We start from the raw sequence: 27,103 nt of genomic DNA on the forward strand, positions 1-27,103 counted from the left end.
GCGCCGCGCCTGCCCCCTGCCGGCACCGCGCCGGGACCGCCCGCGCCGGGACGGTGGGAGCCGCAGGGGCCGCCCGCACCCCAACCCCGCCGCAGCCCCCGCGGCTGTCTCGGAGCGGCCCCGGCTGCTCCGGGGAGGAAATTCCCCCTTGCGCCCAGAAGCGGCGCGGACCCGGACCGGAGGGATCACTCGTTATAGAAACCAAATCCAGCTAAAGCCCCTCCTTTCTCCGCCCTGCGAATCCCACACTCTGTCGCTCCCGGTTTTCCAGCCAAATAAGCCTAAAATCAGCGTAAGAAAAACAGATGACACCTCCTCCCTGACCCACCCACAAGAACACTGCTCCCGGGACCAGCTTCTCCCTAACAGGAACTTTTATTAAGAAACCTTTAAACAAATCCATGATAAATCACCCCAACACAGCGATGCAGCCCTATGGATTCATCACAGAATCCAGAAGATGCTGGGTGGGCACAGGGCCCAAACCCGGCCCACGAGGCCAGACGGGACACCCAGCAGCCTCTGCCCACGGTGCAAGAGGGGGACACCGCCCCAAGGGATTTAGGGAAGGGGAGCATCCTGCTGCTCCCAGCCTTCACTGCTTGACACCCCCCCCGGTCGAAGGACAGATCCCTGTCCCAGCCAGCAGCACAGGGAGCATGGAGAGCCCCGGCCCAGGGTGGGATGAGAGGCAAGGGGAAGCTCCCAGGTGAAAGGTCCAGCCATGGCATCCCAGGAGCTTGGAGCAGGCTCGGGCAGGCTCAGAGCCTCCCTCACGCCAAATGCTCACACAGGGCTCAGCAGCGACCGGAGTCTCTGCCAGAGCCCCGCTCCCTGTGCCTGGAATGGGGCTCCCGAGACCTGCCTCCCCTGGGGGATGCGTCCTGCCGGCTGCTGTGCCCGTCGCCCCTCCTGCCAGCCTCCTCCCTCTTCTCCCGCTCCTCCCAGGAGCCGCTCTGGCCCCTCTGCTCGCGGCAGTTCTTGTCCCCCCTGCTGTCCGAGTGCCGCTGGTGCCGCCGCTGCTCCTCATCCCGCTGCGTCCTGCTCCCGGCGTTCCTGCCGGCGCTCCCGCCAGCATAGTGCTCGTACCCCGGGTCCTCCTTCTCCTTCTTGATCTTGATCCTGGGATGGGGCTCCTCCGTGCTCCCCCGCTTCCCAGCTTGTGGGCTCGACTTTGACCGTTCTACTCTGCTCCGCTGCTTCTCTGGAATTAGGGTTCACATTTCGGGATGGACCAAACTCCAGGAGCAACTTGCTCCTCATGGCTCCCCTGGCACCATCCCAGCTCATCTTCCATTACAAATTCTCCCCCTCCACCCAATTTCCCAGCCTGCTTCCCCCTCAGGGAGATCCCAGTTCACTTCCAATCACAACTTTTTCTCCTCCAGCTGCAGCCACCCCACTTCTCTCTTTAACATTCACATCATGTTCTTCCCAGCAACTCTGGGCATTTCCACACCACTTGGAATGCTGAGAATTTCCAACTTTGCTTTCATTCCCCTTCCTCAGTAATAATGTGATCCATTTGGTGAAAATTACCTCTCCAGACCTGAGGACTCCTCCCTCATGGTTCTCCTTCTCCCTCATTTTTGAGCATCTCCTCAGCACTCTGCAACAACATCTTATTCCCACCCTCATTTTGTACCCATTTTTGTTTCTCCAACCTTCTCTCCACGCCGACTCCAGCCCCCAAACCCTACCAAGGGCACGTCCACCTGGGATACAGCCTGCCAGGAACACTCCTTACCTTTCTGCTTTTTCACGAGCACATCTTCATCCTCAGACGGGGAGTCGGACGAGGTGTGAGGTGGCGTTTTGACCCCGCAGCCCTTGGCATGGAGGGCTCTAGTCACGTCATCCCAGTCCTCAGACTCCTTGGGGGGCCGGTAGTTGGCCACATGGTCCACGCGGATGGTCCGTCCTTTGATCTGCGGGGCCGGGCTGTCACCGCCGGCTCCCGGCCCCAGGGCCGCTGCCGACGGGAGGGAGCACTCGGGGAGCCACGGCAGCGCCGGAGCTCCACTCACCTTGATCCCATTGAAGTTATCCACAGCCAGGATGGTGCTTCTCTGGTCCTCATAGCACAGGAAGCAGAAACCCTTGGACTTCCCGGTCTTCTTGTCCCGCACGAGGTTGATGTTGACGACCTCGCCGTACCTGTGACACACACACCGTCAGCACGGCGGCAGCGCCCGCGGCGGCGGGGCCGGGGCTGCGGCACTTACTGCGAGAACACGCAGATGACATCACCCTCGGTCAGCGCGTAGTGCAGCCCGCCTGCGGGAGAGGGAAGGGAAGGAACGGGTCAACAGTACCAGTACCGGTACCGGCACCGGTACCGGCACCGGCCCCCGCCCCTAGCCCGGTCCGTACCCACAAAGATCCAAGCGCTGTCCTTGTACTCCGCGTGCCACGACACCGCCTCCTGCACGCCCAGCTCCGCCTCCCGCGCGTTCAGCTCATTGATCAGCTTCACCTTCGTCAGGGGGCTGCGGGCGAGGCACCGTCAGCCCCGGTACCGGCGGGACAGGGCCGAGCCCGGCCTGCGCCCCCGCGCCCCCACACCTACTTCATGGCGGCGGCAGCGCGCACTGCGCCTGCGCGCTGCACCGCCCCGCCCCGAGCCGAGGCGAACGTAGCCGATAGCAGCCGAATCGACCGATTATAGCCGAATGGGGCCGAGTCGAGCCGATTGTAACCGAGTCAGCGCAATAATTACCGAGATAGCCCGAGCACGGCCGAACAGGGCCGATTGCAGCCGAATCGGGCCGACTGCAGCCGAACGCTGCACGCCGAACCGGACCGATTGTGACCGAGCCGAGCCGATCACAGACGATTACGGCCGACTGGGCTGAGGCGCAAAGCAAGAGTCGGAGCGCAGGGGGCTCAGAGCCTTTATTGGGGTCCGGGCGGGTCCCGCTCAGCACGGGCAGGAGCCCTTCCCGCTGGCCTCGTCCAGCCGCCGGGGGTGCGGCTGGGGCTGCGCCGGCCAGCCCTCCGTGTCCCGGCAGGGCAGCGAGCGCTGCGCCTTCAGCCGGCACACCAGGCACATGAAAATCGCGTCCACGTTCTGGCTTTCCTGTGGGTCCTTGGCCGAGGTCTCAAACAAAAGCATGTTGTGAGCGTCGGCGAACTTGAGGGCCAGGCTGGATGGCACCTGGATCAGGTCCTTCAAGTCACACTTGTTCCCCACGAGCACCCTGGGGACGAGCGGGGGCACCGCGTGCCCATTGCACTCCTCGATCCACGTCTTGAGGTTGGTGAAGGAGCTCATCTTGGTCACGTCGTACACGAAGACCACGGCGTGCACGTTGCGGTAGTAGTGCTCCACCATGCTCTTCCGAAACCTCTCCTGGCCAGCTGTGTCCCACACTTGCACCTGGGAATTGAAGCAGACAAGAAAAAACGCTACAGGAGTGTGGAGCATGGCCCTGGCAAGGCCATGGGGAAGGGGTTGCAAAAGGTCTTCCTGTGTCTGGGTTTCAGAGAGTCCCAGCATGGTCTGAACTGGAAGGCAACTTAAAGATCATAGAGTCTAACCCCCTGCCCTGGGCAGGGACACTTTCCACTATCCCAGGTTGCTCCAAGCCATGTCCAACCTGGCCTTGGACACTTCCAGGGATCCAGGGGCAGCCACAGCTGCTCTGGGCAACCTGTGCCAGGGCCTCCCTATCCTCACAGCCAAGTATTTCTTTCCAATATCCAATCTAAACCTGCCCCCCTTCAGTTTAAGGCCATTGTCCTGTTCCTCCACCCCTTGTCCCAAGTCCCTCTCTAGCTCTCTTGGAGCCCTTTCAGGCACTGGAAGGGGGTCTAAGGTCTCCCCCAAGGCTTCTCTTCTCCAGGCTGAAAACCCCTGCTCTTCCAGCCTGACTTCAGAGGGGCTGCAGCCCTCTGAGCATCTTTTCAGCCTCCTCTGGACTCATTCCAACAGATCCATGTCTATTTGCGCACCAAATCCTACGCCATGAACGAGAACACTGATGATTTCACAGAGGAAAAGAGAAAATGAGGAGGGAGAGCCACCCTTTGTGTAGGAGCACAGTGGGAGGGCCAGGAGCTCTGTGGGGATGGGTGAGGACCCAACAGAGCTCATGGGGGAGGATTAGAAAACAAAACATGACAGATGACATTGTAGGGGGTCTCTGCTATAGACCACCTGGCAGAGGAAGCACATGAGGTGCTCTGTGGAGAATGAGCAGCAGCCTTGTGTTTGCAGCCCCTGGTTCTCACAGAGAACTTCAGCCACCCCAACATCTCATGGAAGGACAGCACAGCAGGGTACAGGCAATCCAGAACATTCCAGGACACCATCCTGACCCAAGTGACAGAGATGGCAGGAGGTCTCTGGGCTGGATGAGCAGGCAATGAGGTGGGCTGGGAACTGGCTGAGTGTCTGGGCCTAGACAGTGCTGGTCAGTGACACCAAGTCTGGTTGAACACTGGCAACCAGCAGCATGTCCCAGGGGTCAGTCTGGGTTCTCCTGGAAATGTTTTGTAGCCTGAAGTGGCAATTCCCAGTTAATCCAAATTGCCCTGTACCCATGGAGACAGGACCTGCCTCAGAGTCTTTCCAATTGAAAAATGCTGGCAAAGCAGAGCTGCTGCTCAGGCCTTTCAGGGCCAGTCTCTCCCAGGCAGAGCAAGAGAAGAAGGGTCCTTGTCCCTCCTCTCACCTCCTCTCTAGGATACATATCCCAGGAAAAGGTCGGTTTGCTGCATTACCTCCCACTCCTGCCCACTGGAGCTCAAGTAATATCCAAAGGTAGAAAACCTGGCAACATTTTCCAGATAGTGGCAGCAAACAGGCTCCATGCCAGCCTGCACCACAGCTCACACCGGCACAGCTCCATGGGGCTGGACAGAGCCAGGGAGGGCAGGGAGGATGAGCACCTCTAAAGAAGAGAGGGAAAAACATTCATGGAGAGCCTAGAAGCACAGCTAAAGCTCTCACCCACCAACACAAGGTCTGGTTTCATTGTGAGTTCAACTTCTGATCAGCCATCTGTCAGTACAGCAGTGATGTTTGTTCTTCCAGCACCAGCCTCAGGGGCTGTGGGTGCTGATCCCCACAGCTGTGCAGGCCAAGCTCCACCACAAACTCTGCTCCTGGGTGGTTCCTACCAGTGCCAGATTTGTTCTGACACACCAGCCAGAGCTCTTCAGGTCTGGGCTGATCATTCTTTACAGGTGTCACACCAGCCTTCATAAGAAAATTCATCCTGCTGCAATCACAGCTCCAGGTGCAGCTGGGAGCAGGTTCCTGCACCGTTGCTGCCACAGCAGCCGAGCGCACTGCCGCTGGCCCATGTGAGCCCTCAGCCTTCCAGTGTGGCTGCTGCCAGCCCACCGCCCCCTGCCCCTGCAGACCCCCTGGCTGTGGCACAGAGTCCTGTCCCCCATCCCAGCGCAACTCTACCCCTCTGCTGGTCCAGTGTCCGGAGCTGGAGCCACCCCAATGCTGCGAGGATCCAGCTGTGCCCATCGCAAGGGTGGCGGTGACTCACCCGGAGCCATCACTTCTGATCTCTGCATGCTCAAGCCAACCCCAGAAATAGTGACAAGGCAGCAGGGACTGGTCCAGGGCCATCTCTGCAACATAGGGACGAGAATTCTTCCCTGGCCCTGTTCCCTCCCTCCAACTGGGATGAAAGGAAAAGCCCCCAGGAGGGGTTTGGCAAGAGGCAGGGATGGGGGACTGGCTGCCATCGCTGCTGGGGCTGCAGATCGGGGCCGGTGCAGGGCCCACCGGGGACAGAGTGGGGCTCACGGAGGGTAGAGCACGGCCCACTGGTACCGGTGTGGGACCCACCGCGGGCTTAGCGGGTCCCTCCGGGGCTGGTGCCAGCCAGCCCGGAGCCGGTGCGGGGCCCACCTTGATGCGCTCCCCCTCGATCTCCACCGTCTTCTCGCGGAAGTCCACGCCGATGGTGGCCTCGGTCTTGCCGGGGAAGGTGCCCCCGCAGAAGCGGAAGGTCAGGCACGTCTTGCCCACGTTGGAGTCTCCGATCACGATGATTTTGAAGATGCGGGTCTGCACGTAGGGCTCCAGCGCGGGGTCGGGGCCCGGCGGCCGCCCTCCGCCGCCGCCCGCCGCCATCCCTCCCGCACCGCTGCGGCCTCACCGGCTCATAGGGGCGCGTCGCCCCGCGGACCGGCTACGGCACTGCACGGCACCGGGTCCGCCCCGCGGACCGGCACCGGCACCGCTCGTCTGCGCCCCACGCCCCGGCTCCGGCACAGCTCGTCCCCGCCCCGCGGACCGGCACCGGCACAGCACGGCTCCACCCCACGCACCGGCACCGGCGCAGCCCCGCGTAGCGGCACCGGCACAGCTCCGCCCCACACACGGGCTACGGCACTGCACGGTCCCACCCCGCGGACCGGCACCGGCACAGCACGGCTCCACCCCACGCACCGGCTCCGGCACGGCCCGTCCCCGCCCCGCGTAGCGGCACCGGCACCGCGCGGCTCCGCCCTACGCTCCCGGCTCCGGCAGCGGCACTGGCCCGGCTCAGAGCTCCGGCCCCGGGCCAGCCCTGCGCCGCACACCGGGCACCGAGTGCCTTCAGCCCGGGCCGGCCCGAGCGTTCCCAGAGGAGCGGCGGGGACCGGCAGGGCTGCGGGCAGCGGGCCTGGCCCCTGCCGGAGGGAGCAAGAGACCGAGGGGCACAGCGAGGCCGTGCCAGACAGCGGGGACACCAACATCCGTACGGTGCCAGTGCCAAGAGGTGGCAGTGAGATCACAACCGCCGGTGCCAGAATGACCCTCTTCACGTCCAGCTGGGCAGCCACAGCCCCCGTGTGCCAGCATCAGAGAGACCAGGAAGGGCATGTGTCCCTTCTGCCCCAAGAAACAGGGCAGTGGGGAGCCACCACCCACGGCACGAGGGCACGGGGCTGCAGTAGGAAGCACGCACACAAGGATTGCAGAAGTCAGGGGTGCAGGTGACAATCTGCAGGAAGAGAGGAGAGCCATGGCAGGAGGGGATGAGGGGACTCAGGTCAGCTGGACTGGGACAGCATCAGGCAGTGGCACAGCAACAGTGGCATGGGGACCGATTGGAACATGGGGCATAGCTCCTGCTCACACAGCCCAGGTGATCCCAAAAGAACCCAAAGACCCCCAGAATGAGCCTCTGGAAGATGACTGCTCCAGTGCTAGCACTGATGGGACCTGCAGGAGCCAGAGGCTGGGAAGGATTTACCAGAGACTCCCAGTGGTCACCACCACCCCAGAGTGTCAGTGCTCATCTGCTTCCAGCAGCATGGACATAAAACAGGGTGCACTAAGCCTTGCAGCAACTGAAAAAGCCTTAGAAAGCTGAGTCTGATGAAACACATGCCCCCCCTTTCCCATTCTGGTCATGTCTGCCGGTCCTGCACTGCTGAATGAGACACACTGTCTGACCATGGTACTGTCCTGCCCTAGGAATAAAGAGCAGCCACACAGGATTGTCCCCATTGAGGCTCACTCAGACTAGTTTTGGCCCACAAAGGGAGCTCAGTTGAGAGACCCAATGGGCACCAGGGTCCCCCAGAACCATTTCTGACCACTCCCAGCTACTTCTGACCTGGCCAAAAACCTGTGGACCAAAAGTGAGATGAGGACATTGCAGACCGACCCTTCCTCCATCTCCCTGTGCAAAGACACAACACCAAGGAGGCCCAGGACCAAGCCTGTCTCTCCTCAGGGCTTGCTTGATCCTCCCTGCTCAGGCCAGTTTCCCACCCCTCCACACCACCACCAGGAATGGGAGGAAAGTGCTTTTAACAACGTTTTCCAGGAATTCCTGGAAGTTTTTATTCACAGAAGCTGTTTGTCAGGGACTTGAGCTTCTTGCTTTCTCTTCTTCATAGTTTCCAACTTGCCCAGCCTGTGGAACAAGATGCCAGTATCAGGTCCGAGCTGCCTCCCCTCAAAGGGACATGACTTTCCATCATAGCGTGCTAGGAACGTCAGACCAGAGAGGCGCCTCTCCCCTGGCCTGACAGCCAGCCGGGACAGCAGCTTGTCTGCCATGTGTGGGACCACGGGCTGCAGGAGCGTCCCGTACACGCGCAGACACTCCAGTGTGACATGCAGGATGGTGTCCAGCCAGAGCTGCTCCACAGCATCCCTTCGGTCAAGCTTCCAAGGCCTGTGCCTCTGGAAGAAGCCGTTGGTCTGCCTCACACACTGGGCAATGCATTCCAAAGCCCTGTAGATCTGGAAGCCTTCAAAATAACTGTCCACCTGCACAGGCAGCGAGGCCACTGCTGCCACGAGCCTGTAGTCCTCAGCACACGCCCTGCCTGTGCCTCTTGCCTCTCTGGAATCCAGGACCTTTGGGAAACAGGGCTCTGAGAAGCAGGGGTAGGTGTTACTGGGGTTAATGCTGGGGGCTGTTGAGCGATTGAGCAGCCCCCCGAGCGCATCTGCCAGCTCTGAATTCACCAACTTCACCACCTTCTCATCATAGTAGTCACAATCCCTCTCTGGGACGCCCTGCCGCAGCAGGAAGTACCGGAACCCATCCACGCCGTACTGCCCCATGCACACGCTGGGGTCCACCACGTTGCCCAGGCTCTTGGACATCTTCTGGCCCCGCACAGTCCAGTGGGAGTGGACCAGGATGCGCTCAGGGGGCTCCAGCCCTGCCGCCAGCAGCAGCGCCGGCCAGTACAGCGCATGGAACTTCAGGATGTCCTTGCCCACGACGTGATGCACGGCCGGCCACCACGCGCCGTGGCTCTCAGGGTACCCCACCACGCTCAGGTAGTTCACCAGAGCATCCACCCAGACGTAGATGGTCTGTGTGGGGTCGCTGGGCACGGGGATGCCCCACTGCAGCCGGTTTCGCTCGCGGGACACCGACAAGTCTGGCAGGTCCTCGTCCAGCCAACGGAGCACGCACTGGTAGAAGGGGTCAGGAAAAATGGCACGTGGGTTGTCCCGGAGCCAGTTCTGCAAGGGATCCCGAAATGCTGAGAGCCTGAACATGTAATTCTCCTCCTTGGTCCAGTGCACCTGGGACAGCAGGAGAAGAAAGGATTATGGCCCCAAGAACAGGCTGACAATTTGCACACACCATTCTCAGCATGGAGGCTGTCGCACACTGCCTGCGTCTGGGTGTCCTCCCATGCCACGGGAAGCTGTCAGCACCTTTCCGTGACTAGTAGCAACCTTCTTACCCAAGATGCTGCCTCCTTGGGATCCCCAGGAACACACCTGAGGACTCAGGCACCTGGGATGGTTCAGCATCCTGCTTCTAAAAACACTTGTAACCCTGGGAAGGACTACCTGCCAGGCTGATGTGACATCAGAAAGGAGTTAGGGAGATGAGAATACACCTTCTTAACAACATAGTTTTGCAGTAATAGTGGAAAATAATGAAAAGACAAAATGACACTGTAAGTCCTGCCCTACTGCCACTCCTGGTGCCTGCCTTGTTCTCCTGGGACCATACTCCTCTTTTTCCTCAATTTATGCTTTAATGCATCTAAGTCACTAACTTTGTTTGCTTACAGCACTGACAGCACTTCTCCCCCACAGTTAAATCCATTAAATGACACATTTAGCTAAACCAGTGAAAACGTGGTGGGTGGATGTGGTACGAGTGAGCTGTGTAAGGCACTCAGGGATCCACGGCTGGGTCAGCAATCTTGAAGTGTACAAGGAAGACCTAAAGAGCATCATCAAAGACAAGCTGTACGTCCTCAGCCCCAGGCTCCACGAGATGCCAGAATCCACTCACTCACCAGAAGTCTGCGGTTTATGGCATGTGCAAGCTCCCCCTTCTCCTTCACAAAATTCCCAAGGAACAAACTGCCCAACTGCCTCTTTCAGGTTGGAAATAAACCCTCCCATCCTTGCTCACCACACTGCAAGAGCTTCTCTGCTCCATGAACACTCCTATTTCCTTGGACAGTTCAACACACAGGCGAGGCCAGGAATTGTTCTCAGGGCATTCTTGACTTTGAAGTCTGCTGACTGTTTTAAGTCTAAAGAATGATTACTTTGCCTGGAAACGTATCTTTTTCCCAATTATATCTTAGGTGCTTTCTCGAGAGTTACTATTTGCCAATATAGCCTTTTCTGTGTGGACCAGTGCTCCCACATCCCAGCCTCATACAAATAGCACAGGAGCATAACCTGTGCTGAGCTCTGAGCAGCATTATCTGTAGCTGCTGGATTAAATCATGTAACTCCACACCTTCTAAGAAAACAGTGTCAGAGAGACGCTTGGGAAGGTACCACACTCCTGGGCACGCCCATCCTGGCTGACAGGTGATGTTACAGTGCTTTAGGCAGGGCAAAACCCATTCAAGAGATGGGTAAGTGTCCAGAGGCCAAACTGAACTGTGCCACAAAACAGGTCTCAAAGTTGGAACCCCTCAGTGAAATACACCCTTATCCTCCTGTTCAGCTTCTGTCATCACTCCTGTAGAACACCATTCCCAAGCCAACAGCCACAGGACTCAGGAGGGGCTGAATCCTTCCTGTCGCACATAGCTGCAATGTGCACCTGCCAGGTGGGGTCTGGCAGCTCTCTGACACTCCACTGAAATACAGGTGAGTCTCGGCCAACACGAATTAATAAAAGGCTACGGGAAGCATTAAACACCCCAAATCTGGCCGGAGCAGACCGGCAGGTGAGCGCGCAGTGCTCCTGCAGCCCGTTACCTCATGGCCGGTCTCCAAGGACACCTTGCAGGGGCGGCCCTGGGCGTCCGTGCCCTCGGCCAGCTGGCTCTCGGGCAGGAAGCTCTCCTCGGGCGTGCAGTACCAGCCCTCGTAGGAGCCCTTGTAGAGCACCCCTCCATCGCGGAGGGCACCCCAGAAGTGCCTCACGGCTCGCTGGTGCCGGGGCTCGCTGGTGCGCGTGAAGTCGGTGTAGCCGACGCCGGCCTGGGTCAAGGCCTGGCGGAAGAGCCCCGAGACCCGCTCGCAGAGCTCCGCGGGCGACGTCCCCGCCGCGGCCGCGGCCTGCTGGATCTTCAGCCCGTGCTCGTCGGTCCCTGAAACGGAGAGAGGCCGCGGGACCGTGGGGAGAGGCCGGAGCCCGCAGCCCCGCGGGGACACAGGGGCCCTGGGACACGGGGAGGGGGGTCAGCCCCGGCAGAAGGGGTCATCCCCGGGGAAGGGGGCTCGGACCGGGGGTCTCGCTGACCCGTGCAGAGCCGGGCCGGGCCGGCGGCGCGCAGGCGGCGGTGGCGGAGCAGCGCGTCGGCCAGCAGCGCCGAGTACAGGTGCCCGATGTGCGGCGGCCCGTTCGCGTAGAAGATGGGGGTGGAGAGCAGCAGGCGGCGGCCGGGCCCGGTGGCGGCGGCGCGGCGGAGCGGGCGCGGGAGGCGGCGGGGCGGCCGCCACATGTCGGCAGCGGCACCATCGATGCGGCGGCGCGGAGCGGCCGCCCGGAAGCGGCGGGAGGCGCGTGCGCGGCGGGGCCGGGCCGGGCCGGCGGGGCCGCGACCGAGGGACCGGCGACCGGCGACATGTTCCGCTGCCGCGCGGGCCCGGCGCGCGCCCTGCGCCCCCGCCGCGGGGACGCGCCCACGCGGGTCAGTGCCGGGACCGGGGCCGGGGGCACCGGGCGCGATTCCCGCCGCTGCGGCACAGGCCTGGGGCCGATGGCGGCCGGGAGCGCGGTTTGCGGAGGGCACCGGGCCGGGCGGTCATCCCGCGGGATCGGTGCGGGCACGGCCGTGCCCGGGGCGCTGCGGGAGGGGCCGCGGGCGGCGGAGGTGCGGATGCTTCGGGAACGTGTTTGGGACAGCGTGAGTGACCCGGAGCTGGTCGGGACCTCGGTCTCTTTTCGGGTGCTGCCGGCTTTGCTGCGGTTTTTGTCACAAATAAGTGCCTTCAGGCGGGGGTGAGGCGGGTTTTGCTCTCACCGGGCGGGAGCAGGTGGAGGCGGGGATTGAGAGAGCCCGAACCTCTCCCGGGAGCATCGGCCGCGCTGGGAGCGGCGCTCGGAGCCGTCCCCGCCATCGCTCCATTCAGGCATGACCTGGGCCGGCCGCCGGCTGTGATTTGGTGATGGAGAAATAAAACGCGGTGCAGCGGCTCAGCCGCGGGTGCTCCTCGTCCGGCTTGCGCGGCGGGAGATGCCTGCACCTGCATCTGCTCATTTTCACCGGGGATGCCCTTTTTGCCAGCAAAACCCCGTTCCTTGCTGGAGGTTTATCCCGGTGGAATGAGCTGTGTGAGCAGAGGGAGTTTGGTGCCGGTGTCACCATCCCTGCTGCCCACCCTGGCCTGGCTCCTGCTTTTGCTGGAGCCAGGCGCATCCTCGGGCAAAAGAGGCCTGGAGAAGGTGTTGGAACCACTAAGACACATCTCTGTGATCGGCCAGCCCAGAGAGGCTGGAGGCTCCAGCTGCAGGCAGCTGCCTAGAGATGCTCCTGCTATCAGTTCAGTTACCCCTTGATCTTACAGATAATCTGGTCTCCACAGCTGCCCAGAGCACACTGTCGTGGCTCAGGATAATGCCCTGCAGTCGCTCAGATGTGGGGCTGGGTTTTCCAAACAAGGAATTTGTTTGGGTTCAGAACTGACTTAGTCTCTAAATTTCCAGACTTACCTTTGTATTGACGGTGTTTTTGTGTTGTTTTTCCAATAAATTGTGTTCCTTAGGCACGTTGTTGCAGCGCTGGAATGTGCCCCCAGACCTGCAGCTGAGCAGACAAGTGGCTAGCACAGGCGTGCCTGGGCAAAAGGGCAGTAATTCGGTTTTTGTCCTTATTGTGGGCTTGTCCACCTTAGGAGCAGGTGCCTATGTAAGTAGAAAGGTGGTTCCTGGGAAGAAGCTGCAGTCCATCTCTCCTGTCGAGCATTTGCTGTATTCCAGCTCTCTTAACTCAGCTTTTGATTTCTGTAGCTTTATCTCTGTTTCCCCCTTCAGAAAACTTCAAGGGAGAGCTAAATGGAAAGTAACTTCTTATGATTACTTGGATTTTAACTGTAATTTCAGTTACCTTTTAAGTTTTTTACCTTAAAGGCACTCTTGGGTTTTTTTGTTATGACCAGACACAGCTCTGTCTGTTGTCTTGTATGAGACAAACAACTCCTTGCCAAATCTCAGTTCAGAACATTTGTTTAACTTGTGTAAGTTTACCAAATCAACTCCCAGCTGGGGGGTATTTATGTTCTACTTAAAAAGAATAAAGATTTGCAGCCTCACTGAAAGAGTAAATGACACTCCCAGAGAGCTGAAGAGTTTCAGCATTGCCTGGGAGTGGATGGATCCCAAGTTTACACCACACAAATCTTTGTTTCCAAGCTCTTTCTCTAGGAGGATCATATTCACTAAAAGTTCCAAATTCCATTTTTCTCCAACGGAAGCTCCTGGAAAGTGGAAAAAAAATTCAAAACAGTGCATGGAAGAAAAATATTCTTCTATTTCCTTTAAATATAATTCTTTCCTGTGCCCTGCTGCCCATTTTTTTTTTGGCAGACAAGGTAGCTGAAATTACAAAGTGCACTCTGCTTTTCCCAAGACCTGTTTAATCAAGAATCCTTCCTAATACTCAGCTCTTTCCCTCTTCTCTTCCATTGCCTGTCTTCCCCTGCAGTTTTGCAATGCCATCAGCTAAGATGCCCTTCTAGATCCCTGACGTCTTCAGGTGTTCCTGGCAAAGCTGGCAGCAACCTCTTGTTATACTTAATAGTGGGAGGAACAGTCACTGGGACAGGAGTTTATGTAAGATGCTTCACTAAAGGTGTTTGTGGGGTGGGAGGGTGGAGGGTGGGCACCTGTCTGTACCTCCCACCCTGTAGCCCTTCACTTCCAGCCCTCTTTGTGCTCCCTGCTCTCAGGTACTTCATTTCCAAGGGACATTGCCAAAGAATTTAAGGTTACAAATTGAATATTCTCAGATGGTGCAGTTCTTAGTGGAGAAACCTGCCTTAGAATTAACCTTTCCACATTAAGGAAATCTAAACTCAAACTGGCTGTCTTTGTTTGTGACTGTCTAAGGGCACAAATTATTAATTAGTGCACTTCTCATTATATCAGTAATGTTGGCATGCAGAAAAGGAAATAATACCTAAATATAAGTGTGCTAAAGGGAATGAAAGGAAACTTGTCCAACTTGGTGATTTCCTCATGGAGGAGCACTGAAACATCACCCCATGTCCTGGCAAAGTATAGTTCTGCTTCTCACTAGAAAGAACTTGACATTGTCCCATTGGAAATATTTATCCTCAAGGGCTGATCTGATGTTCTGCCTGTGCATTATAGTGTTTTTTTCCTAAAGGATCGGATTTAATTTGCCGTATGCTGCCCTTTGGACTCGCTTAAAACCTTCCTGATTCTGCTTGTAAAAGCAGAGGTGGTTTGTAAACCTTGACTTTTCTGTCTTTGAGCAAAAGGCTTTAAAATACCTTTATCTTAATTCTTCTAAACACTGTCAAGTTCTTGTTTTCTAGTATTTCCAGCATTTCTCCAGTTCCCTGGACAGCCTTTGTTCTGTGCTCTTTTTTGTGCCTGGCATTAAATTCCTCCGTTCTTGTTTAAAAGAATTTGCTATAAAACACCAACTTATGAGGATTGGCAAATAAAATTTGATGTCATGCACATGATGGAGATTATTATGTGCAAAGGTTTTGCCCCAAAGAAAGGTTTGCTTCCCTTTATTTTTTTTACCCTTGGGGAAAAATACTGGACTCTGAACTGCTCCCAGCACTCCCAGTGTCTTCAGCTCCTGTTCAGGAGAACCCAATTTTTCTTGTAAGTTAACGTGATATAAGAGATGTTCCCTCCTTGTCTGTACCAGTAAATTGTACATGCAGGCTCTGCTTATGCTGTATCCTGAGTTTCACAGTCAAATACGCAGGTCAGGATTCAGCTGGAAGAGATTCCACATCCAAGGGCCAGTGCCTGGAACAGCCCCGCTCCCGTGGCTCAAGGCCCTGCTAATGTCAGGGCTGTCCTGCCACCACCATGCCTAGAGAAAGCCAGTCAGGTTGTTGGCTCTGCCCAGCTGCTCTGGGCTTTGGAAGGTGGGAGATGCTTTTTCTTTGGATTTGTCTTCCCTTTCTGCAGTCTCGTGTTGTGTCATGGCCCAGCTTGCATGTCATCTTGGGGTGGTTTGGCTGCATTTCCTTCACTGGAGCTGGTTCCTCTTAGAACAGGTGTGCAGCCAAACACCTGCAGGAAGGTTCATGGCTTCTGGGAAGCAGCCAGACATCCAGGGCTCACCACACCTGGTGGAGCAGGTCATTTTCTGAGGCCATTCTCAATGGGCACCTTGTCCAGGGAGGTGTATTTTGCCTCACATGTTGTCACTGGCTTTTCCAGCATGTGGGGTGGACAAAAGCCTGTCAGGGCAGCAGCAGGATGGTGCCTTGGTGTTGTAAGGTGTACTAGGTCAATGTCTCCTGTGTGTCTGCAGGCATACAAAACAATACAGGAGAGCAAAGAGCGATACGCCAGCCGGCTCGCGACGATAGCCAGGCAATCCCAAGACCAGGAGTCCTCTGCCTCAGGTGGGTACCCTGCCAGGTCAGGGCTGGGCTCTGTTCTTCATGAGCTTGAGCCCTCCAAAACAAACAGAACAGAGCCTCTCTGGAATCACAGACGTGTCTTTGTTGGATTGCACCTCTCAGTGTGTGCCATTGTTTCAAATTCCCATTCAAGGCCAGGTTGGACAGAGCTTGGAAGCAGCCTGGTCTAGTGGAAGGTGTCCCTGCCCATGGCAGGGAGGTGGAACTGGATGAGCTTTAATGTCTCTCCCAGCCCAACCCATTCTGGGATTCTGTTGTTCTATGACTTCCCAGCACAGAAGACAGTGCTGGCTCCATGACCCAGAAGAGGCTATTTTACAGACCATCCTGAGGATGAAGTAGGATGTCTCCTGGGGCTGATTTCTGTCATTTACTCCTTCTGTGGTAAAAAGAGAAAAAAGTGTGCCCTGCTTCTGGCTTTTACCTTTGCATAGTCTGGCAAGGAAGGGCCTCCTTCCCTGGCTGGTGGAGAGCCTGTGCATCCTGGAGTGAGCCCTGAACTGCAGCTCTCAAACTACAGCCTGTGCTTCGCTGACGTAAGCCATGTCTTTCTTCCCTTTCGGTGCAGGTGCTGCTCCTCAGGGCACAGCAGGTGAGTTCTGGTGCCAATACTTAACTGCCTGCTTTGTCCCTGCCCACGGATTAACCGCATGTTTCTCAGCAACAGGACTTGCCTGTGGGAGGAGGTTCTTTCTGCACGCAACTCAAAAGTTGTCTCCTTGAACAAAATTACCAAAAAACGTGCCTTGGCCTTTTGGGGAACTTCCCTTTCTTATAAACTACTCACTGGTTGGCCAGTGCAGACTTTTGGGCTCGCTTAGAAAAACCAGTTTGTTAAATCTGACTGATTCCTGCAGGGAGCAGCTTTGGGGGAAGCAGCAGCAGGGTTCTTGGGACGGGTACTGGTGCAGAAGGAGGACAATTTCCAAAGGAAGTCTGGATGTGGAAGGCCTCTGATGACATACTCTGTGCCCTGGGGCTGGGCCGTGTGCCTGTATTTGCAGTAAGTTGTCCCATCTGTCACCTGCAGCTCCGGTCACTCCTCCCAAGGTCCCATCCCACGTCCCTTTCCTGCTCATTGGCGGAGGAACTGCTGCTTTCGCTGCTGCCAGATCCATCCGGGCCCGCGACCCTGGCGCGCGGGTAAGCGCTGTCCTGCTCCATCCTGTCCTGCTCTGTGTGCTCCCGTTTGCCTGCTCTCGCTCCAGCTGATGTGTTTCCTGGCCAATTAAAGGTGCTGATTGTGTCTGAAGATCCCGCCCTGCCCTACATGCGTCCACCCCTTTCCAAAGAACTGTGGTTTTCCGATGATCCCAAAGTGACAGAGACGTTGCGATTCAAGCAGTGGAATGGCAAGGAGAGGAGGTACATGGCACTGCAGGTGACAGGGCACAGGAAGTGGTTAGTGACAAGGTGACAACGACCAAACTGTTCTTGGGAGAGAACCACCAGCCAGTGGAGCACTGAGCGTAGGGAAGGGGGTGTTGGTGCTAGCAGGGGTTCAGGAATTCTGCTTCCCACCAGAGCTCGCTCAGTACTCGATGCCTCTTGAACTTTGCTGTGATTCCCCTTAGATATGTCCCTCTGTGGGCAGGAGTCCTGGGAAGTAAGTTAAAGGTGAAGCTCCACACGTTAGAACAGAGGTCCAGGGACACAGGATCACACTTGATTTTTGTGATTTCCGTGATTAAGCCTTACTTGGTGGTTGGACTTTATGATCTTTTCCAACCTGACCAATTCTATGATTCCACGATCCAAACCCTAGAACTTCAACAGTGTGAAGACCCTAATACTTAAAAATAGATAAATAATTGTGGAGCTTGTTAGAGAAGCACAGAGCTGTCTTTATCTCGTCGGAGTTGCTGAACAGCTGGATATCTGGTATCCCAGAGCAAGGGGAACCTGTTTGATAATGGAACTTTTCTCAGTATCTATTTCCAGCCGCCATCTTTCTATGTGCCTGTCGAGGACCTGCCTTCTGTGGAAAATGGTGGGGTGGCAGTTCTGCCTGGCAAGAAGGTGGGTACAGCACTGGCTGTTGTTCCCACAGCTCTTCTTGAACAGAACCTGCACTCTAAGCTGGTACTGAACCACTGGAGTTGGAGGAGGAGTTGGCTGGGAAGGGGAATTTGGATAAGTTTGGGAAAAATGTGATTGAGCAGAGATTATGCTAATCTGAATTGAAGTTTGAAAGTGGGAGAAGCCAAGAGGAATAGCAGTGAGCTGAGGGAAGATGATGAAGAAGAGAGAAGGATACGTTTGGAGTCTGGGCATGGGACAAAAATATGTAGACCTTAGAGACAGGGTGTGACAAGTGGGAACTGGGCTGTGTGGGCTGGAAGGTGAGGTGAGGAGAGCACAGAGATAAAGGTAGTGGGTGATAAGGTGAGCAGGAGCACTGTGCTGAAGCAGCAGGAAGGTGGAGAAATATATGGTGAACCTTCTAAAATATTTATATCCTTGGTTGTTTGTATGTTGCTATGATAAATGTCAGTGATTCCTCTTCTGCTGAGATGTGCTGTGTCTGAGCCCATTTCACACTCAGACCTTGGGAAGATCAACCTGAGTTATGGTGACTCCCAAAGAAGTTGTCTCAATTCCCACTTCCAGTCCTCTCACTTCCCCACTCCTACCCCTACCCTAAACCTAAAGGTAGGAGAATGTTAATTGCAAGTTTGTAACTCTGCTCAGTAGTTCATGAAGTTAAGAGTTCGAGCTCAGCTTGGTTCATCTTGCAGGTTGTGCACATGGATGTCAGAGGGAACACAGTGAAGCTTAATGATGGGACCCAGATATCCTACGACAAATGTCTCATTGCCACTGGTAAGTGCTGTGGTTTTTTCTCTTGTTCCTGGTCCTGTGCCAGGCTTTTTATTTCAGTGACATTTAGCTAGACATAAATTCTCTAGAGTACCTCCCCTGTGGAGTCAAGCTGGGAGAGCTGGGGGAGTCCTGCCTCAGAAAGAGAAGGCTTTTGGGAGATCATTGAGCCTTCCAATGCTTAAAGGGGCTCCAAGAGAGCTGGAGAGGGGATTTGGACAAGGAGCTGGAGTGACAGGACAATGGGGAATGCCAGAGGGCAGGATTAGGTGGGATACTGGGAAGGAATTCTTCCTGGGCACAGGTTGCCCAGAAAAAATGTGGCTGCCCCTGGGAAGTGTCCAAGGCCAGGCTGGATGGGGCTTGGAGCAACCTGGGATAGTGGAAGGTGTCCCTGCCCATGGCAGGGGGTGGAACAGGATCAGCTTTAAGGTTCCTTCCAACCCAAACCATTCCATGATGCATTGGTTCTATTTGAGAAGAAGTCTCTGCAGTGTCAAACATGATGTGGAGCAGTCACACGAAGGACAGTTGTGCAGACAGCCATGCTGCGTTTTTCACCTGCCTTGCATCATCAGATTTTCTGGGACATTCAGGCAGCAACAGGGATACTGGGATATTCCCATACTGGAACAGTTTGGGAAGCACAACTGAGATCCAAGACAGCTTTGCACTGTCTGGATATCCAGTGCCATGGCTGTGGTGTCACTAGTCTCCTCTCCTTGTTGTGCACAGGGGGATCCCCAAGGAACCTGCCTGCCATCGAAAGAGCAGGAAAAGATGTGCAGAAAAGGCTGACCCTGTTCCGAAAGGTAACCTCCAGGTGCTGCCAGCCCCAGTGAGGCTGAATAAATCAGAGCCATTTACCACTCTTCAGTTTTTAAACTCTTCTGCTTTGGGTTGGGATGGTCCTGCCTTGGCTCAGATGCTTCCCTCAGATGATGCCCAGGAATCAATTGCCTGCTTATTCTTTTTCCCAGGCAGGAAACCAGGGTAGAGTCTACTCAACCTGCTTGTCTCAGCCTGAGAGCTGTAACAGTATGTGGGATTATGGGGTTTAGGTGTTTTTTTAAATTTTCCCTCCTGTGTGACTTTGCTGCACCTTCCAAAGTGAATAAAAGCCATTGAATATGACCAATGTTGCCATTGCTGTTAGGATTGGAAATGGGGGTAAATGTTCTTTCAGATCGAGGACTTCCAAAGGCTGGAGAAGATTTCCAGAGAAGTCAAATCCATCACAATTATTGGTGGTGGTTTCCTTGGCAGTGAGCTGGCCTGCGCTCTGGGAAGGAGAGGTGAGCGTGTCCCCAGCTTTGACAGGCACTGAGTGGCAGCAGCCTCACATTAGAAACTTCTTTTCAGTCCCAGCTGCTCAGTTTTTGCACAGACTCTGTGTTTGCTTAAAGGAAACAACACACGAGTGTCTTGTTGCCTGTGTGGCCAAGGTTTTCCCAGTCTCGCCCTCTGACCACAGAGGTGAGAGCTCTGCAGGCCAGTGCGAGCTACAGAGTCATTCCACCCTCTCAAAAGTTACATTTGTTCTCTGTGCTCAATGCCACCCTCAAACTATGATTTTGGGGTTGGAACTGGATGATCTTTAAGGTCCCTTTCAACCCAAAGCAGTCCATAATTCTGTGATTTCAAAGAGGTGGTGAGCAGCTGGATTCTGTCAGTGTGTGCGTAGGACCTTTATGGTAATTTTTAAAACTTTTTGCCAAAATACCAATATTTTCCCTAAAAGTCTGTTATCTAGACTTTGCAGGTATATGTGAAACAGTAGTCAGTCACTTTGTGACTCCTTGGGAGTCAGAACTCCCAGATTTGGAAACTTCTGTCAAGCTCCTTGTGTAAAGTGTGTGTGTTCCAACATCTGCTGCTGCTCTTCATCTTGCTGCTCCATGCTTCCCTTCCAGCACGAACCCGAGGCCTGGAGGTGATCCAGCTGTTTCCAGAGAACGGCAACATGGGCAAAGTCCTGCCCGAATACCTGAGTAACTGGACCACGGAGAAAGTCAGAAGAGGTGAAGCTGCTGAGCGGGTTTGGGCTGGTGGCTGCCAGGCAGCTGCTCCTGGGGACATTCAGCTCCTTTCTTTCCCTGGAGCCTTGGGAGGTCTGGGCCCTGCAAAGTGGCCTGGGTGCAGCACAGGGGAAGTTGCAGTTCAGGCAGCTTGGGCAGCACAAAGCTGCCATGAAACCTGGGCTTCTTGACAGTTCCTCTGGGGAAGCTGAATAAGCAGGCTTGCTGATATCAGTGCAGCTTTCCTTCCCTGTGGCTGTTTCCCTGGAATGATCTCTGTGTCCATGCACACACTTGGGTCAGGCCAGATTCAGTAGTGTTTAGCTGATAAAGTCAGTAAGATCCAAAACACCTTTTTCCATTTGCGGCATTAAGTGCAAAATAATCCTGTGCATTGGGAAGTGGAGAGGGAGGGAGGAGGAATGTCACTGAGGTGTGGATTGCAGGGCCTGATAACCCACAGGTCTGAGTTACTTTCTTTTTTGGAAGCTGCATTGTTGGACCTCTGGCTCTGGCTGTGGCACAGCAATAGGTAATTGAGTGTCCTTAGTTCCTGAACACTTGTTTTAGGGAATTCTTTTGGATATGGCCTTGTCATCACATGAGATGTACTTTGGATTGTCTTTTAAGCAGCTTTCAGACTTTTTATCTGGGTTTCTCCTGGTCCTTCCCCCAGAGCTGCACTAGCACATGCAGCAGAGCTCGAGTGGGCTCTGTCTTGGTTCCTCACCTGGCATCTGTCTGCACCAACCACCTGCTGCAGGTGGGATCTGCCCAGCCCTGAGCAGGCAGTGAGGTGTCCTGTGCTCGTTTCCAGAGGGTGTCAATGTCCTGCCTAATGCCGTGGTCAAATCCGTCTCTGTCTCCGGCAACCGGCTGCTGATTAAACTGAAGGATGGCCGGAAGGTAAATGGGAAAGCAGGGAGAGGGTCACGTTTGGAGGAGCACACAAGAAATTAACATCCTAATTATGCATTCCCAAACAGGTGGAGACAGATCACATCGTGGCTGCAGTGGGGCTGGAGCCCAATGTGGAGCTGGCCAAGTCAGCAGGGCTGGAGGTGGACTCTGACTTTGGGGGGTTCCGGGTGAACGCAGAGCTGCAGGCACGCTCCAACATCTGGGTGGTGAGTTGTGGGCACAGCCTCCCACAGCTGGGCGGTGAGTGTGGGCACAGCCTCCCACAGCTGGGCGGTGAGTGTGGGCACAGCTTCCCACAACATCTGGGTGCTGAGTGTGGGCACAGCCTCCCACAACATCTGGGTGCTGAGTGTGGGCACAGCCTCCCACAACATCTGGGTGCTGAGTGTGGGCACAGCTTCCCAGTGCTGCTGCTGCTGTAGTGGGACACACAGTGACAGGAGGAGGTGAAGGGGGTGAACAGGAGCGAGTAAGGAGAGCAGTTGTAGCGCAGGCCCAGAGCCTGGTCAGGCGCTGCAGCCACCTCGTTGCCGTGGTAACCACAGCAAGTTTGGAATATTTATGCTGTGTAAGAGGAGTTGGGGTAACCTAAAGATAGCCTGGATCACTTGCTTGCATAAGAGTCCCTTGGTGGGCGTTGATACTTTGATTCCTCTGGAAAACGTACCTCATGCTGTATTATTTTTCCAAAGATCGGGGAAAAATGCTGAGAAACTGGGAGTTGTGTAGTCCAGGGAGTGGGATGAGGTAGTGGTGGTGTTTGGGGTTTGTCAGAAAAACTCAGTTCCTTGTTCCATTTGTTCTGTTCCTGATGTTTTTTGTTCGGGCACTGGTGGAAGCTTTGCCTGTCACGGTGCTCACGGCATGGTTCTCTCCAAGGCAGGGGATGCTGCCTGCTTTTATGACATCAAACTGGGCCGCAGGCGTGTGGAGCACCATGATCATGCCGTGGTGAGCGGGAGATTGGCTGGAGAAAACATGACAGGAGCTGCAAAGCCCTACTGGCACCAGTCCATGTTCTGGTAACAGTCCTTTCCTCTTTAGGGGTTCCTTGTGTGGCCATGTTGCAGGAGTTTGGACAAGATACACCTTGAGAAGTGTCTGTTTCCCACGGGGAGTGAAACCACCTCAGCAAACACCTGGCACAGCTTCATGTTCCTAAAGCTCAGGGTGGGGGAGGTGTTTGAGCATTTGCTGCTCTGCCCTCATCCCCCTCAAGAGCTTTCCCTTCCTGCAGATGCGAGTTTCTCCCAGAACGAGTCCCATTCCGCAGAGCAAGGAGCAATACAGAGCAGCCCTTTCCTCAGAGCAGACCGATTTACAGGTTGAATTTAGCAGCAACTTTTCTGTGATGATTATCTGAAGTTCCCCAGCCCAATCTGTGGGTCTGAGTGTTGCACTTTGCTGAACTGATGTTTTAGTGGCAAAGCATTGCTGCATCCAGGTGTACCTGAAAAGTTGTTTTCCAGAGAGAGGTATCAGGAAAATGGGCAACTTGGCTATATTTTCCTGAAGTTCTTTTTAAAACAAAATGAATGAGAACAGAAAAATGAAACAAAAAAAAGCCCCCCAAAAATTAAAATCCAAAAGGCTGTTAGTTCAGACCAATGAAAAATCCCAAATCCTGTTTATTGACAGGATTTCAAATATGGGTAAAAGAGTTTTAGTTTTTTTCAGAGAAATCCCCATAGAAAAAGTTATTTATGACTTGCTGTCACTTACCTGAACTCTTGGTCTGTCCTGCCTGGATTCAGGGCCCAGAGCATTTCTCACTTCACTTCTAACAAGAAACGTAGAGCCACAGAATCCTTGAGGTTGGGAAAAACTTCAGAGGTCATCAGGTGCAGCTAAGGACAGAGAAAGCCATTTCCCAGGGGTGCTTTCTCCTGGGATGCTCTCAGCCATGACCAGATGCAGGTGAAGGAGGGCTGTGAGTTGCAGCCCTGTGTTTGTTGGCAGGTGTCACACTATGCCAGCCCTCGAAGAGTGACACTTCCATCCCCCGTGCTGAAAAGCTGGGAAATGACAGGAATTCCTCATGCATTTTGTCAGCGTGCTCAGGATCCTGATCCTCTTGGAGAGAAGGTTGTGTGGAGACCTCACAGCGTCTTCCAGTGTCTGAAGGGGCTGCAAGGAAGCTGGAGAGGGACTGGAGTCCCTCCTCCATGACAAGGGGGAGAGGCTCTGAACTGACAGAGGGGAAATTTAGGTTCAATATACAGAAGAAATCCTTCCCTCTGAGGGTGGTGAGGCCCTGGCACAGGGTGCCCAGGGAAGCTGAGGCTGCCACTGGATCCCTGGAAGTGGACAGGCCTTGGAGCAGTCTGGGATAGTGGAAGGTGTCCCTGCCCATGGCAGAAGAGTGGAATGAAATGGGTTTTGAGGTCCCTTCTAACCCAAATCATTCCATGATCCCTCCTGAGCTCCAGATGATCACAGCTGCCACATTACTGGTGTTTCTTGCAGTCACCCCAGTCTGTGCTGGAGGATTCTGGCCAGGGAGGTCATGTTGTACATAGATTCATGGTTTGTGATGCACCTGTTTCCTCAGCATCCTGGGAAACACTTCAGACACTGCTGTTTACTGGTCCCAAACCACAGCTGCTTTATCTACTATCAGCACCCCAGTTCAGACCTGGGTGCCCTGTTCAAGAATGTGTTAAGGCAAGGTTTCTTCTCTTTAGTCTTTTCAAATGCTCTCAAAAATATACACTGAATGACTGTCCATGCTGCCAAGCCTGGTGTGGATAACAGCGCTGCCAGAAGCTGGGAAGCCTCCAGCTGCCTCCCAGGGAGCAGGCCTGAAGGATTTCAAAGTTTTGGCCAGTGAGCTCGTTTTTCTCATGGCTGTGGGCTTGTCATGTCTTGACTCCTTGTTCCACCTGTGTGTGCAGAGGAGACTCCGTGTCTCAGTCAGTGTGTCAGTGTCCAGCATTGCCCATAGCATGCTGGGGTAAGGAGTGGAGCAGGGATGGATAGAACTGCCTTGGATTTGTCTCTGCTACTGCTACAAATTACTTAATTCCCATTTCATTCCTAGGAGTGATCTGGGCCCCAACGTGGGGTACGAAGCCATTGGCCTCGTGGACAGCAGTTTGCCCACAGTGGGAGTGTTTGCCAAGGCGACAGCGAAGGACACGCCAAAAAGCGCAACAGAACAGTCAGGTAGGGACTGGGGAGCTCCTGCACGTGCTGGTGTGGGGACCACGGAGTCACCCTGACCTCTGAGAGCACGAGGAAACAGCAATCTGCTGTCTCATTTCTTCACCAAGCTTTAAAGGCTGGCTCTTGTATTAAAATGTGATTAAAGCATTCCTCCAAGAAGGTATCATGGAACATGTCTACTGCCAGGCAGATTTTCTCAGGGAAGTCTGATTTCCTTCTTGGCAATAAAATGATCAGTTTGGGACAACAGAGACTCTGGATCCAAGCATGTTTATTTTGTATCTACTGCCTGGAGGAAGCAGACTGCTCTCCTTTGCATTTGGGGGTAGAAGTTGGGGATTCTTGGTGTTATGCTCCATGTTGGGATAGTTTCATCTTTGTGTTAATGAAACTTAACTTTTGGGGAACACAACTCAAAGGGAAACACCTCAGGCTCCTGCAGAACATGCTTTTGAGTCTGCTCCCATCATCACATGTCCTGCACTGGGTGCGTGACTCCTCCTATTTCTGCCTTAGGGACTGGAATTCGATCTGAGAGTGAAACAGAAGCGGAAGCCTCAGAAGTTCAGATCTCTCAAAGCTCTTCACCAATGCCTCAAGTCCCAAAGCAAGGAGAAGATTACGGCAAAGGTGTCATTTTCTACCTCAGGGATAAGGTCGTGGTGGGAATTGTGTTGTGGAACATCTTCAACAGGATGCCCATTGCTCGGAAGGTCAGTGCAGGGAGGATGACGGACAGGGGGGTTTGTTAGAGCAGGGCTTTTCTTGTGGAAAAATCAATGTGTCAATGCAAAGTGAGGATAAATAAAGGCAGAAGCTCTGTCTGGTGCAACATCCCATGGGAACACTGTTCTGGGTGAATTAGGGGAACTGTCCCTGTGGTTTTTTTGGATGTTTGCAAAGTTTTTACACAAATAACTCGAATCGGGTGTGTGCTCCAAGCCTTGCCTTGGCATGGCTGAAATTCCAGGTTTGTAGTACAGGCTGGAGTCACAGTGATGGCACAAGAGTGAAGTGTCCCATTTTTGTGCTGCTTTGTCTCATGTCCAAGTATCTGAAAAAGTCTCAAATGTCACCATCCCAGAAACAGCCACCATGGCAGGGCTGGAGCAGCCCTGAGCAGGGGCTTGGTGTGTCCCCACCCCTGTGGCCTGGCCCAGACCTCTCAGCTCAGCTAAGCCAGACCCAGGTCAGGTTTTAACACCTCTGAAGAATTTTGGTTGAACCGTGGGAGTGATCCCACACTGCCCTCGGGTGATCTGTCCCAAGACAAACTATTCATGGTGGAAGTCTTTGTTGATATCTAAAATGAAGATGCAATTGAAACATGTTGCTTCTGCCATCCCCTTGGGACATCCTGCCTTCCTTCTTTCCTGCCTTCTTCCTTTCCTTCCTCCCTCCCTCCCCTTCCCTCCCTCCCCTTCCTTCCCTCCCTCCCTCCCTTAGCAGTTCTAAATCCGTAGTCTCTTCATCTTGTCTAAAAGTTGCAGGTTCAAGCCAGGTATCCTGGCTCCAAGTCAGGGCCAGGCTTACCTTTGCAGAGCTGAATCTCTTTTTAAAACACTTGTTCTCCCTGGCTGTAAAGCAAAACCAGAAACAGGGACAGGAGGTTGGTTTTCCTGCTGTTCCTGTAGGCAGGTGATGGTACATTTAAGACTCCCATGTGAATTTGGGTGTAGAAAGTGCAGTTGTGTTGTGGCTGTCTCAGTCTGGTGCTTCAGAGAGGATCCAAGGAGTTCCTGGCTTTGTCTGTGACAGTCCTGCAGCACTGGCTCCCTACAGGATTTGCAGGATTTAATGTGTTCTCCTCCTTCCAGATCATCAAAGATGGGGAGGAGCATGAGGACCTCAATGAAGTAGCAAAGCTCTTCAACATCCACGAAGATTGAACTCCACAGCAGGAACACCTGGAGGGAATGGGCTGCTGGCTGTGTGCATCCCTGCACCTTGGGCAGCTTCCTGGGAGCACTTGGGAATATTCCACTCACCCAAGCCCAGTGTTTGCACCAATAAAGTCAGATTGTTCTAGTCGCCTGCTCCTTCCTGCACCACTGCCTGGCTGGTGAGGAAAGGGGAACGTGCTGCCCCACTGGGGTCAGTTTTCCCTTGTATGAGCCTTGGAGAAGCCTGCAGAACTCCCTCTTTCCTTGCAGGAATTCCCACTGGGGAGCAAGCAGGCCTGCAGGCTCTCTGCCTGTATTCCAGACTGTCGAAACAGACTCAACTTGGGAAAATCAGTTACCAATTAAAATCAGAGCAGGATGATGAGAAGTAAAACAAATCTTAAAACCACTTTCCCTCCCTCCCTTTCCTTGCTGAGCTCTCCATCCTCCCTCCCATTGTCACAAGGAGAACAGGGAATGAGGGCCATGGTCCGTTCATCACATGTTGTTTCTGTCCCTGCTCAGGGAGAGGGGTTGTAGTCCTTCCCCTGCTCCAGTGCGGGATCCCTCCCACAGGAGCCAGTGCTCCATGAAGTTCTCCAGTGTGAGTCCTTCCTATGGGCTGCAGTTAAATCTTTTATCCCCGAGGTGTCACCACCATCTCTGCTGGGCTCAGCCTTGACCAGCATCAGTGGGTGCATCCTGGGGCCGATGGTGTTGGCTCTGTCAGACATGGGGAAAGTTGTGGCAGTTTCTCACAGAAGCCGCCCCAGTAGCTCCCTTGCTGCCAAAACCTGGCCATGCAA

At 54.7% G+C, this 27,103-nt stretch overlaps 4 protein-coding genes across 4 annotated transcripts; 1 reads left to right on the forward strand and 3 right to left on the reverse strand.

Annotated features, from left to right (window-relative positions):
- Nucleotides 1-99: 99 nt before the first annotated feature.
- On the reverse strand, nucleotides 100-2,664 carry RBMX2 (RNA binding motif protein X-linked 2; the record flags this gene model as incomplete). Its single annotated transcript, XM_030967911.1, has 6 exons — nucleotides 100-1,204; nucleotides 1,748-1,928; nucleotides 2,028-2,157; nucleotides 2,226-2,277; nucleotides 2,374-2,489; nucleotides 2,570-2,664. Coding segments are annotated over 6 exons (981 nt in total), but the record flags the coding sequence as incomplete, so codon positions are not given.
- A 214-nt stretch (nucleotides 2,665-2,878) lies between these two features.
- RAB33A (RAB33A, member RAS oncogene family) lies at nucleotides 2,879-6,401 on the reverse strand. The gene is made up of 2 exons (XM_030967509.1): nucleotides 5,876-6,401; nucleotides 2,879-3,379 (listed from the first exon to the last, which is right to left on the reverse strand). The coding sequence occupies exons 1-2, from the start codon at nucleotides 6,098-6,100 to the stop codon at nucleotides 2,921-2,923; spliced, it is 684 nt and encodes a 227-aa protein (XP_030823369.1). The 5' UTR covers nucleotides 6,101-6,401; the 3' UTR covers nucleotides 2,879-2,920.
- A 1,393-nt stretch (nucleotides 6,402-7,794) lies between these two features.
- MARS2 (methionyl-tRNA synthetase 2, mitochondrial) lies at nucleotides 7,795-11,087 on the reverse strand. The gene is made up of 2 exons (XM_030967470.1): nucleotides 10,667-11,087; nucleotides 7,795-9,010 (listed from the first exon to the last, which is right to left on the reverse strand). The coding sequence occupies exon 2, from the start codon at nucleotides 8,981-8,983 to the stop codon at nucleotides 7,808-7,810; it is 1,176 nt and encodes a 391-aa protein (XP_030823330.1). The 5' UTR covers nucleotides 8,984-9,010; nucleotides 10,667-11,087; the 3' UTR covers nucleotides 7,795-7,807.
- Nucleotides 11,088-11,478: 391 nt separating this feature from the next.
- Nucleotides 11,479-26,442, forward strand: AIFM1 (apoptosis inducing factor mitochondria associated 1). Its single transcript, XM_030967469.1, is given in 17 exon segments — nucleotides 11,479-11,515; nucleotides 11,518-11,544; nucleotides 12,620-12,762; nucleotides 15,379-15,472; nucleotides 16,521-16,633; nucleotides 16,725-16,855; nucleotides 17,419-17,509; nucleotides 18,229-18,313; nucleotides 19,046-19,122; nucleotides 19,497-19,605; nucleotides 20,224-20,331; nucleotides 21,146-21,234; nucleotides 21,315-21,455; nucleotides 22,129-22,271; nucleotides 24,290-24,414; nucleotides 24,931-25,127; nucleotides 26,232-26,442. Coding segments are annotated over 17 exon segments (1,782 nt in total). The 3' UTR covers nucleotides 26,304-26,442.
- Nucleotides 26,443-27,103: the final 661 nt, after the last annotated feature.

This window comes from Camarhynchus parvulus, chromosome 4A (assembly GCF_901933205.1).
Source record: "Camarhynchus parvulus chromosome 4A, STF_HiC, whole genome shotgun sequence".
Classification (NCBI taxonomy): domain Eukaryota; kingdom Metazoa; phylum Chordata; class Aves; order Passeriformes; family Thraupidae; genus Camarhynchus; species Camarhynchus parvulus.